Here is an 11195-nt window from a genome sequence, read left to right as displayed (position 1 = left end):
ACCCCGAAATGCTAGCACTCAGGAGGCGGAGTCAGAACAGTCATGAGTTGGAGGCGGGTCTGGGCTCACGAAGAAAAAGCAAAAGCATGTTTTCCCATCACTGCCATGCCGGGTGCCCACTTTACAATGTACAATATAATAAACCTGGGGTAAGGAGGGAAAGAGAAAAAAGAGGACAGAAAAATGAGAGGGGTTGGGGGACAAAGGAGTAGAGGAAGAGGCACTTGCCCATTTCCTGGGCAAAAGGCAAGAAAGAGGTCCTGGTGGTTGATTAGACAAAATCAAAGTCATTTATTACTAAAGTTTGGTTTTTTTTTTCTTTGCTCCAAAGCAAGAGAATTGCTGTAATGGCGGAGTGTTCTTGCTTTTGCATTTTGTGGTTGTTGCTGTTGTTGTTGTAGCTAGAAACAGGTCTCATTCATGGAAAACTATGGTCCTTCAAGGAGTAGCTGCTTCTGATCCTGGATGAGGATGAAGTTCAGGCTGATGTTCCCAGGCAGGGCAGCCCTCGCTGGGCTCTGAGTCGCTGAGAGATTTTGTAGAGCTCCATTGTGGCCCTGGCATCTTCTACAGAGCAGTGGCCCCGCCAGTTGTTCTGCAGACACAGGGAGAGCGGGGGGGCTGAGGGGGCTGCCTCCTCAGTTCTGGGGCTGCAGAGTGACCCTGGGATCCCTGGCTCGGGTTCAGGAGGGGTGTCAGCGGATGGCTAGAGCTGACAGGGCAGGAAGGGCAGCAGCCAGAGGAAGCAAGCAACTCCCGTGAGCAGTGGGCGAGTGAGGCAGCTCAGGGTGGGAAGGGCAGCAGCAAGTGGAGACCAGCAATCCTGATCATTCTACACAGAACGTAAGACCGAGGTGTCAGTGCTTGTCCAGCTGCATCCTCCTTCCCCCAAGAGACTGCCAGTACCTGGGAAACACGGCCAGAGTGAGGCGCTAAAGCAGAAGCTCTTTGAAGAGGAGGCGGAGCATGGGGTAGACCCTCCCCCTACACTCCAAGAGCTACATCTGATCGTCCCCAATTTTAGAAGTGGTGAAACAGGCTCAAACGCTGCAAAGGTTATGGAGTGAGGGCTTTTGTCCATGAGCCAGGCCCACGCCTGCAGCATCTTTTACCCCCCTGTGCTTTCCAGGCCTGGCTGAGGTCTTGCCTGCTCCTGGCCGCAGGGGCCGCAGCAGGCTGTTCAGGCCTGTTTCCCTGATGTCTGTTGACTGAGGTGGCCTGCCTTTCCTCCCAAGGGCTCTTTTCAGGGACACCTGCGGGGAGACAGGCTGCAGCATCCCATCCCCTGTTGCTAATAAGCAGGTGGCTGTGGTGTCTGGCTTCAAAGACTTGCCCTGTCACCACTCTCACTTGCCAAGCAAGGAAACTAAGGACAGGTTTCTGAAGTCTACTGCTTTGCTATCTGTGGAAGCTACAGGTGGACTGGAGCATCATCCCGTGTGTGTGTGTGTGTGTGTGTGTGTGTGTGTGTGTGTGTGTGTGTGTGTGTGTGTGTGTGTGTGTTGGGGAAGGGGAGTGTCAGTGAGAAGTGGGTAGTTCTGGCCTTGATCACAGTTTTAGTTCTCCTCCTAGGGCCTCAGGCGAGTCACCAACCTCCCTGTGGGGCTCATGCCCTTGAGGGGAGGGATCAGCACCTGACTGTGCAAGCCTGGGTCAGCTCTGGTTCAGGTGATCAGCAGGGTGATTCCCCTCATGTAGGAGCTGGAGGGCAGGTTCTGAGGACAGTGAGGTGGGAGCTGGTGAGGGGAGTGAACCAGATAATTAATGCAGATGAGGAACAGAGCCTAAGACCCGGCTCAAGATTTCCCATGACAAGGCCTGAGCTGAGAGCTACAGAGGGTATGGAGGGACAGGTGTGGACAGGTATGTGGATATCCCTGTAAGGCTCCTGATTCACCAGATCACAGCATCCAGGCCCCCGGGTTACGAGAGAAGCCAGGACCATTCTCCTGGGTCAGGAGACTGACAGGCCAGTCAGGTTCAGGCCCACTCCTGCTTCTTTCACAATTTCCACACATGTGGGGTGGGGCTCCATGCCACTAGCCGCTTACCCAGCCAAGTTATCTCCAAACTCCAGGCCTCATGTACCCTTTCCAGCCCTCTCCTTCCTCTCTAGACCTCTGTAATTTCAGTCCTGCAAACAGTGCTGGGATTTACTCTTTTATTCCGCAGACCATTGTTTTCCCCATCCTTAGGATACTCTCTCCCACCCCCCATATTTTAAGGTTAGCCTCTGTGGCTGAGGGTGACCAGAAACTTCTGATCTTCCTGTTCTACCTCTCAAGTGCTAGAATTCAGGCACGTGCAGTGCTTGGTTTCTGCGGTGCTGGGGATTGAACATGGGGCTCTGTGCATGCTAGAAAAGCAATCTGCCAACTGAGTGTTATCCCCCACTGTCCCCTACCTTCTACTGGGCAAAGCCTGTCCCTGGGGGCCTCCCATTCAACCAAGAGCTCCTCCTAGACAGGGGCATGGCATGCTAACCTGCACACCTGACACAGAGTAGGTGCTCAATGAAAGCTACTGAAGCTGGTCATTCATATACCTGCAATGCCAGCATTCAGAAGGCTGAAGGGGGAGAAGGATTATGAGTATCAGGCTGCATAGCCAGAGCCTACTATAAGAGAATGAAGGCTGGCCAGGGGTGTAGTTCACGGTAGGGCATTCGCTCTGCACGCTATGTTCTAAGCCCTGGGTCTGATTCCTCGGTGCTGGAAAAACAAAACAAAACAAAACAAAACAAAACAAAACAAAACAAAAACCCCAAAACAGCTGAGCAGAGCCAACAGACCTTTATTCCCAGCCCTCAGGAGGCAGAGGCAGGCAGGTCTCTATGAGTTCGAGGCCAGCCTGATCTACAGAGACAGTTCAAAGACAGCCAGGGCGACACAGAGAAACCTTGTCTTGAAAACCAAACAAAAGAAATTGTTGACTAGGAGGGCCTCTGTGTAGTATTTGGCTGTTAGGGTTTGTCCCCCACTGTGATGGTTTGTATGCGTTTGGCCCAGGGAGAGGCACGATTAGAAGGTGTGACTGTGTTGGAGTAGGTGTGTCACTGTGAGTCCTAGCTTCCTGGAAGCCAGTATTCTGCTAGCAGCCTTCAGATGAAGATGTAGAACTCCCAGCTCCTCCTGCACCATGTCTGCCTGGATGCTACCATGTTCCCACCTTGATGGTAATGGACTGAACTCTGAACCTGTAAGTCAGCCCCAATTAAATGTTGTCCTTGTAAGAGTTGCCTTGGTCATGGTGTCTGCTCACAGCAGTAAAACCCTAACTAAAACACCCACCCACAGCTCTTCCTATAGGGGTGAGGGTGAATCCAATGTCACAAACCGAGGAGGTAGCACCTAGCAACAGCACTGACTGATCTAGGACTGGACCCCCCCCCCCAGCTGTCAGGTCCCACTATGGCCACGGGAGGTGCAGGCTTTCCACCACTTTCCTGTGGGGAGGGCGGCTGTCATGGCATAAGCCTTGTGGATTTAAACCAAGAAGCCTGAGCCAGGGGCTTTCCCCTCTCCCTCACTGTGGGTACTCATGGGATTCAGAGACTTTCTGAATTCTTCCTGGACTCTGGTCTCCTGAAGCCAAAGACGCATCACACATACAAGCATCCAGTCTCTCGGGAGGAGAGGAAAGAGTCGTCCACACAAGGGCTCCTTGAGTGTTGGCGTGGAGTCCCAGGGGATGGATGAGGCCTAGAATCAGCACGCTGCAGAGGCTTCTCACCCGGAGCCTGCTTAGGCCAGGTGGGACTGACCTGCCCTTGGGAGGAGTGGGAGCACGGGGAGGAGGGAGAGGAAGATCCTCACTTTTAGAATCAGGGAAGGAGAGGGAGGACTAAGGGAGAAAGCAGGAGGACTCCTTGCTTGGAGGAGGAGAGGAGGAAGAGGAAGGGCAGGTTACTCCTTACCTGAGTGGGAGGAGGGAGGGAGAGAGAGAGGAGGGAGAAGAGAGAGAAGGGTCACAGGGGCCGGGAAGCTCCTCACCTGGATGCTCTTGTGCAGCAGGCGCTTGCACAGCAGCCTCAGGGACACACGGCTGTAGCAGTGCAGCTTGGCCTCGTGCCACAGCAGCATGTCTGTGGACGTGTCGTAGATGGTGTATTTTCTCATGTCCTCCTTCAGGGCACTGAAGTCATGCTTCAGGTCATGGCCCACCACCAGCTTGCCTTTCAGAAGCTGCAGGATCTGTCCAGGAAGACAGGTTGTCTCACACACTGTCCACCCTGGGTTCTCCAGGCCTGGGGATTCCCCCTTCCCCATAGTAGCCACTCCTGGGGTTGCTAATTGACCTTGGGCAAATCATCCTTCGTCACGGGTGGGAAGCAGGGCCCGAAGCCCTTCTCAAAGCAGTCTTAGTCTGTGAGGATTCCTACCCTGGGCTGCTCCCGTGGCTCATGGGATGGGCCTTTGTGAACAAACAGCACGCAGACTGCATCCTTTAATCTCCTTGGCAACTCGGCTGTGGCGGGGCACATCATGACCTCCTGAACGCTATCCCGACCCCTCTGAGGAGAATCCGTGACTACATCCCTAGATCGGGGATGGGGTTGGGGCGGGGCAAAGGTGCATGTGGAACTTACATTGTTAGCCAGATGATGGTATTTTAGAAAGGGGACACTTCTGCTGGGATTGTAGCTCAGCTGGGACATTCTAAGATCCAGTCCCTGACACTGGACAGAGAGGATGGGACAGCTCCAGAACAGGTCCCCCTGATCACAGGGCCCTTACTCTTGAAGGCTAGGGGTTCTTTATGAAGAGAATTTGTGTGCTGTTGGTCATTTTGAATATGGAGGAAGGACTAAGGCCAAGGTGTCCCAGCACCTCCGGAAGCTGGGAATGAGCCTGAGGAGCCAGTCTTGCAGATTCCTTAGCTTTAGTCCCATTAGGCCTTGAAGAACACTAAGATAATAAATCCACCTCGTCTTAACACATGAAGTCGGCGGGTCGATTCAGAGGCTACAAAAACTAGCTCCGTTAGGAAGGAGGCCCGACTTAGCAGGACCTTACAGAGAACAATGGAGATCCTCAGGAGTGAATGATTGTGCCCAAAGTGCCTCTGACCATTGTAGATATTTGCAAAGACCGTAGTAGTCCTCTTTAAAGATTGATAACTAAGACTGGAGTGTGGGTCAACTGGCAGAATGCTTGCCTAGCATTCAAGGACCTAGGTTCTATCCCATATAAACCGGGTACCATGGCACATGTCTGGAAGCCCAGGATTTGGGGCAGATGGAGGCAGAAGGATCAAAGCCAGCCTGAGCTACATGGGACCCTATCTTAACAGTAGGCAAACAGAAGATGGGGAATGGAACTCCCATGGCTGAGAAAACCCTGAAGGAAAGTCATGCACGGAGAAAAGCCTAGAAAAATCCCGTAGGGCGGGCAAATATTACACCTAATTCCTGCCCACTGGCCCTGACACACTGCCCCTCTACCTGTCCCTGCCAACCGCAGATGCATCAGTGTGACAAATGCTACTCATGTTCGGGCTATTTGGGGGTGTTTTGCTAAGCACCATCAGGGTACTGGGATTTCCACAGCGGGTGGGGGTTAGTGGCAGAGGCTGGTTGCTTGTTACGCAGCTGATGAGCCAGCCTGATCCAGGCATCTGGCAGCCCAGGAGGAGGATGGACAGCCCTTAGCATGGCTCAGCTCCGTGTCCTACATGTCTGGAAGACATACTCACAAGGCTGAAGGGTAAGAACCTTGGGCTTCAGTGACCCAGAGCACGTAGTCTGGGAACACAGTCTCCTTCAGCCAAGGAGCCTCTGGCTGCTGCGTCAGAACTAACTCAGCCTCAGAACATCTCCCAGGCTCACCAGAGCAGCGTAGCATGGAAGAGAGGGGACCCAATGTCCCCATCGTAAGACCGGAAAGCTGGACCAGATAGACGCTCCAAAGGGGAAACTAGCTAGCTGAGGGCTGTGACAGGGAGACCCGGAGTTCTCCCCTCAAAATTGTGAGGAATGTCTCACGGGAGAGTCGCAGACCACAGACCTCAGGAAGGAGCTGAGGAGGAAGGAGGGGGTGTCTGCAACCTCTGCTGACTTGACTCATGGCCCTTCACTCACCTCTAGCCTGGCTTCAGCAAATGGCGTGGCCCTCGCCATGTGCTGAGGCGTGATCCCGCTGACTTGGGTTCTGTAGTCCGTGATCTCTCCCTCAGGCTGGATGTACTTGTCATAGAGGACTGCGCTGTGGACGTTCACAATGCTGCAGCGGGCGAGGCCACTCACCCTTTGAGGCCCGAGCCCCACCATCTCACAGTCCATGGCTACCACCTCTGGGCTGTCTGCCATGCTCCTCAGACCCTCAGGAAGTCCTGGAGGATGGGGAGGTGGGGGGGGGTGGGGGAGAACCAGGGTGTCAGTCAAGAACCAACAACCCTCCAGGCATCCTGCACCACCCTGCCAAACTACACCCTGAGCCCTGCCCATTATCTCCAGTGCCACCTGGCAACAGGCAAAGCTGGCCTCTTGCCAGCCTTCAGCTTCTCTGTGCTATAGGTCCCAGAGTTTGCTGATCCTGTCTGGCTGTCCCACTAAGAAGCCCCCTTCCATTGCCTCCCAGTTTGGACGCCGATGTGGTACCTGCTCTCACCTGTCCCAGTGCCCTGGGTTCTCTTCTGCCTCTGTTTCTACTTCTCAGCTACTTTAGTCACTTTGGGAAGTGACTCATCAAGCGGAGCCGTTTTAGTTTCAGTTTCTGGTTCATTATCAAGGGAAGTTGGGGAGTGGGGGCAGGCCTAGTAGGCTGGGCTGTTCCATCTCCTCAAGGCTGACAGGTAAGGGGGCTGGCAGGTTGAGTCAGGGCTGTCTGCATCAGGCTGTCCCTCCTCTGGCTCTGCCCTCCTCCCTTTCAGATGACGTGGACAGAGTGGATTGCAACATCTTTCTTTGCTTTTTCACCCTCCACCCAGAGAATAAACATCTCCGGAATTGGAGCCTGGGAAATGTCCCACAACTTCTGGGACCTGCTGCCAGTGTGCTACGCTGTGAGGTTTTCTGTGGGCAGAGCATGCTGTCCTTGAGGCACCGGTACTGGGAAGGGCAGGAGGGGGTTTGGGTAGGAGGGGGTCTAGTCGTTGGTGGCTTCTACCAGTTTAGTGCCTCGCTGGACCGAGACTCCACCTGGGAGAGTTTGACAAACAGCACCAGACTTTGAGAGGGCCTCAAGCCAGGCTGTTCTTCCTACAGGGTTGTAGTCTCCTAGCCTGGAACTTAGAATCCTTAGAGTGGTGCCTATTATTAGGTCCAAAAGGAAAAATCCCAAGACCCCACCCCCCACCCCATCCAGAAAAGGGCAAGCCCACTGACTTTGTCCAAAATGACAGTCTGGGCTCAGCTCAAGCTAGACTATAGGATTTCTGGGGTACAGATTAAAGTTCTCAAGCAGTATTCCTCAGAAACGTGTCAGGTTTCTGCTTGTCAGAATAGTTCTGTGGTTACATTTGACAGCCCATGCTGGCCTCCAGACTCCCTCAGTACCTATTCACATGCACCTGTTCTGCACTAGCCTCCGGAACCTTCTTCCCTCCGTGACTCCTCCACTATGCTAGCTCCCAGGCTCTCTCCATTTTCTTTAAGACCAGCAATACCCCCACCCCACCGGGCTTCTCTTGCTATTCTCTTCTCTAGCTCCTCCCTCCTATTTGCTCCCGTGAGATGGCCCTGTTCACTGGCAGTCTGCTTCTTTCCCTCTCTGCTCTGGACTCTTCTAGATGCCCCTGGCCTTTCTCCTATAGCTACACTAAACTCCCCTGAACATGGAGCCGCCTGTTGCTTACACCTACCATGCAGGGAACGTTCAATATTCTACTAAACAAACTGAGCTACGCATGGATCAGAAACAGACTCAGCTCTCTAAGAGGAGCGCTCTTAGAACATGTCAGGATGAGAGTTCCAGGGAATGTATGTAGATCTGCTTTCCGCTTTGCCCCTCGGGGAGGCAAAACACAGAGGCGCTAGGCTACGTTCCTTTCCGCTGGGGCGCTGGGCTTGTGGGACACACAGCTCAGGGGGGTAGGAAATGAAACCTAAGATAGGGGTCCCAGCCCATTTTTTTTCTGGTCAGAAACTGGTTCTCAAACTCCCGGGAATGGGAACTGCAAGAGTTGAAGGGGTGGGAGGCGGGGGCGGGGCACAATGAGCCTGGAGCCAGAATGGCTTAGCTTCAGACCTTCGCCTGCAGGAGACTTCAGCGAGGCTCTGTAGGACAAAGGCTTGCCCCCTGGGAAGCCTCGATGAAGGAAACTGTCGTTGCTTGTCCAAACTGTTTATTCATGGAGGACGTTAGGGATGCCTCATCTGCCTTCGTGTGGAAGGACCTCAGCTGTTGTCCCTTACGTGACTGATTGTCACAGTCCTCTCAATGGAGTGTCATGTTCAGTCGGGAGTAGATTTAAACGCCTACGGGTCTCGATTATGAGAATTGCTGGGTTTCCTGAATCTGCTTGACCTTACCACGTTTTCTGTCTGGTGGCACGGTCCACTGCCCCACATAGATAGTCTATGTATTTGCTCAGATCTATATAGACTAACAGCCCTCAAAACCATGAGACATTAACAAAGACTTGTGGCTTGGATAAGAACTTCCCAGATGTCTGACTTTAAGACTTCAAAAGTTAAATGTTTGGGTTGAGGGTGTAGTTCAGCATGGTAGAGTGATTGCTTAACATGCAAGAAGTCCCATGCTTGATGTCTAGCACTGCATTAACAAGATGTGGTGGTTTAGCATATAATCCTGATACCAGCTGATGACACCAGCTGATGGGGATAGGAAGATCAAGAGTTTAAAGTCATCCTTAGTCATACAGCAAGTCCAAAGCTAATCTGGACTACTCTGAGACCATGTCTTTTTTTTTTTTTCAGCAATTTCTAGGCAGTTTTCATCTGTCCCACTGTCCCTTCCTTCCAGTCTCTGTGGCACCCTCTCTGAACTATGGCTTCTTCTCGTTTAAACCTGAGCTCTGGCTTTGTTCTGGGGCTTTATTGGGTGCCTCTTCCCAGGCCTAAAGGTCTCAAAAGCCTCCTTCAGACCATTGTTAACCATTTCCTCAGTGCCAGGACCAGTGACTAGACTTTAGTGGTTCTCAACCTTCCTAATGCTACAACTATTTAATACAGTTCCTCATCTTGTGGTGACCCCCAACCATAAAATTATTTCTGTTGCTACTTCATAATTTTGCTACTGCTATGGATTGTAATGTAAATATCTGATATGCAGGATATCTGATATATGACCTCTGTGAAAGGGTCATTTGACTCCCCGAAGGGGTTACGACCCACAGGCTGAGGACCACTAGAGGAACCAGTTAGGCTCCCACTCTAGGTGGAGTCCTGCAGCAGCACTGTGAAGGTGCCTTCTCATATGTTCATGTCTCAGGGTTTGGCATTTGCGGCCCTGTTTCAAGAATTGCTTTTCTGGGAGTAATAAAAAAATGTTTACCTTCTCCTTACAAAGTCCAACAAGCGAAAGAACAATTCTACCAGATTACAACTTGGGGGGCAAAGAATTCATTTGGGCTTACTTATAGAGCGTGGGTGAAAGGCTACTTACAGAAGCCTGGAAAGACATTAAAACAAACACACTGGTAAGTCTTTGTCCAGTGTGGGTGGTGGCATCCCTGTAGCCGCTTAGCGGGAGCACCAATCTTCCCTTGTTTATAGACTTTATCACTGCCTAAGCCCCCCAGATCCCATGCTGTTAGGACAGAATTGCATGCAAATGGTTGAGGGAGCAGCTGAAATCTCAGCTGAGGGCCCAGAGACCCTCCCAGCTACTCCCCCTGGGAGGGGCTATCAGTAGTTCATAACTGTAAACAGGCACAGCTGATCCATAAAGATAGAGGCGATTGTTTGAAGAACAGGCTTCTACACCTGCCTGACATTCTGGAAAGCGCACTCTCATCTGCCTGGCAGCTCCCCCTCCAGGCCGCTCTGTGTATGTGCACCTCCTGTCTTCTTAATTAAATGATTATCTAATTGTTAAGGCAGTCTCCAGCCCTCTCCTTTTCTATACAAGCAGTTATACTGTGTATTCCGTTTGCTCTCGTGTGGTTCCCCAGAGCTGGGCCTCAGCTCCCAGAACCCCGTCTGAATTATGCTGAACTTCTGTCCAAGTGTACAGTGTGTTCTGTTGGACCCAGGTACTGGTGATTAACAGCCCTCATGGAGGAAGCCCTGACTCCAGCTAGCAGGCTCCTTTCCAGCTTCACCTGACAGCATCAAACACGAAAGCCAAGTCCACAGGCCTTGATCAGGCAACAGCAGGAGTCACTCAGGGCAAGCTTGTCAGCCTTCCAAGGACACATCCCATCAGCAGCTCACCCATCATGCCTGTAGCTGGCAGGAGGCAGCTTTTCAGATGGCTTTTTCTAATTCCCACTGGGCGTGATCACACACTGGGAGGACAGTCCATGCTATTGCTCTGGTGTGACTTGATCTAGGGCCTCAGTTCAAGGTGGCTGAATCATGCAGTGGGGCCTGGTGGGAGGAATGTGGGGGTAAATGGCACACATACCACCTTTGCGAGTGTCTCTTGGAGTTCTAGGCCTTTGTGAACTGTTGTTAGCACTGTGCAAGTGCTTACAGTGGTCTCACTGTCCAAGACTCCCCCACTTACTGCCTTGCCATGTGGTCCTTTCCACGAGTGCTTCTGCTACTACATCATCCACTAGAGCGACCCCCAGCAGAGCCCTGCGGACCAGCACCATGTTCTCCAATCGCCGTGGCTGTGATTTATGTAAGTCTTAATCAAACACCAGCCTCGGATGTTTTGTTATAGAGTACAGAAGAGTCTGAAGATAATTAACTGCATCAGAGGCCCTTCTCCCTTAGAGGCAGTGTGCCCGGCAAGCTCAGCTATCTCAAACGGAGGCCAAGGCAGGAGGCTCACCACAAACTTCAAGTCAACCTAGGTCAAATGATATGACCCTTCCTCAAAGTAAAACTGAGATTCCTGTGAACTGTGGACGGCATGGTGACCACTGCACCAATCAACACTGCGGACCACAGTTCTCCAGCATCCTTCTACTTTGTCTTTGGTGATTCTCACTGTGTTAGGGAGTTTCCTTATGTTTCTTCCTTTGGGGAATTCTGTATGAGCTTTGTCAGAGGATGTGAATGTGTACAATGGCAGTCTCTAAACAAAAGCTTTCTTTAGAAAACCTCTGTGCCCCAGTGGAAC

The 11195-nt window shown here is 52.1% G+C and overlaps 1 protein-coding gene across 4 annotated transcripts; it reads right to left on the bottom strand.

The window, feature by feature from the left end:
• Positions 1-267: 267 nt before the first annotated feature.
• Isg20 (interferon stimulated exonuclease gene 20) lies at positions 268-6635 on the bottom strand. 4 transcript variants are annotated; one of them, XM_087655824.1, is made up of 4 exons: positions 6609-6635; positions 6080-6330; positions 3993-4193; positions 268-906 (listed from the first exon to the last, which is right to left on the bottom strand). In XM_087655824.1, exons 2-4 carry the CDS (start codon positions 6305-6307, stop codon positions 784-786), a joined length of 552 nt encoding a protein of 183 aa, XP_087511950.1. In that variant the 5' UTR covers positions 6308-6330; positions 6609-6635; the 3' UTR covers positions 268-783. The 4 variants fall into 4 exon arrangements, with proteins under 4 accessions (XP_087511950.1, XP_087511946.1, NP_001008510.1 ...); XM_087655820.1 differs by having other exon boundaries at positions 268-832; NM_001008510.1 differs by having other exon boundaries at positions 268-595; positions 6609-6622.
• Positions 6636-11195: the final 4560 nt, after the last annotated feature.

Source organism: Rattus norvegicus, chromosome 1 (genome assembly GCF_021556685.1).
Source record: "Rattus norvegicus strain SHRSP/BbbUtx chromosome 1, alternate assembly SHRSP_T2T, whole genome shotgun sequence".
In the NCBI taxonomy this organism is placed as follows: Eukaryota; Metazoa; Chordata; class Mammalia; order Rodentia; family Muridae; genus Rattus; species Rattus norvegicus.
The sequence above is the reverse complement of the archived record's forward strand: the minus strand, read 5'-3'. Positions and strand labels throughout refer to the sequence as shown.

Bases quoted from the DNA above. Each gene is read 5' to 3' on its own strand.
- Isg20 (XM_087655820.1), bottom strand. From the start codon at position 6,307: ATGGCAGACAGCCCAGAGGTGGTAGCCATGGACTGTGAGATGGTGGGG. The intron at 4,194-6,079 runs GTGAGTGAAGGG...CTTCCTGGACAG, and splicing joins TTGCTGAAGCCAGGCTAGAG to ATCCTGCAGCTTCTGAAAGG. The intron at 833-3,992 runs GTGAGGAGCTTC...CGTTCTGTGTAG, and splicing joins TGCTGCACAAGAGCATCCAG to AATGATCAGGATTGCTGGTC.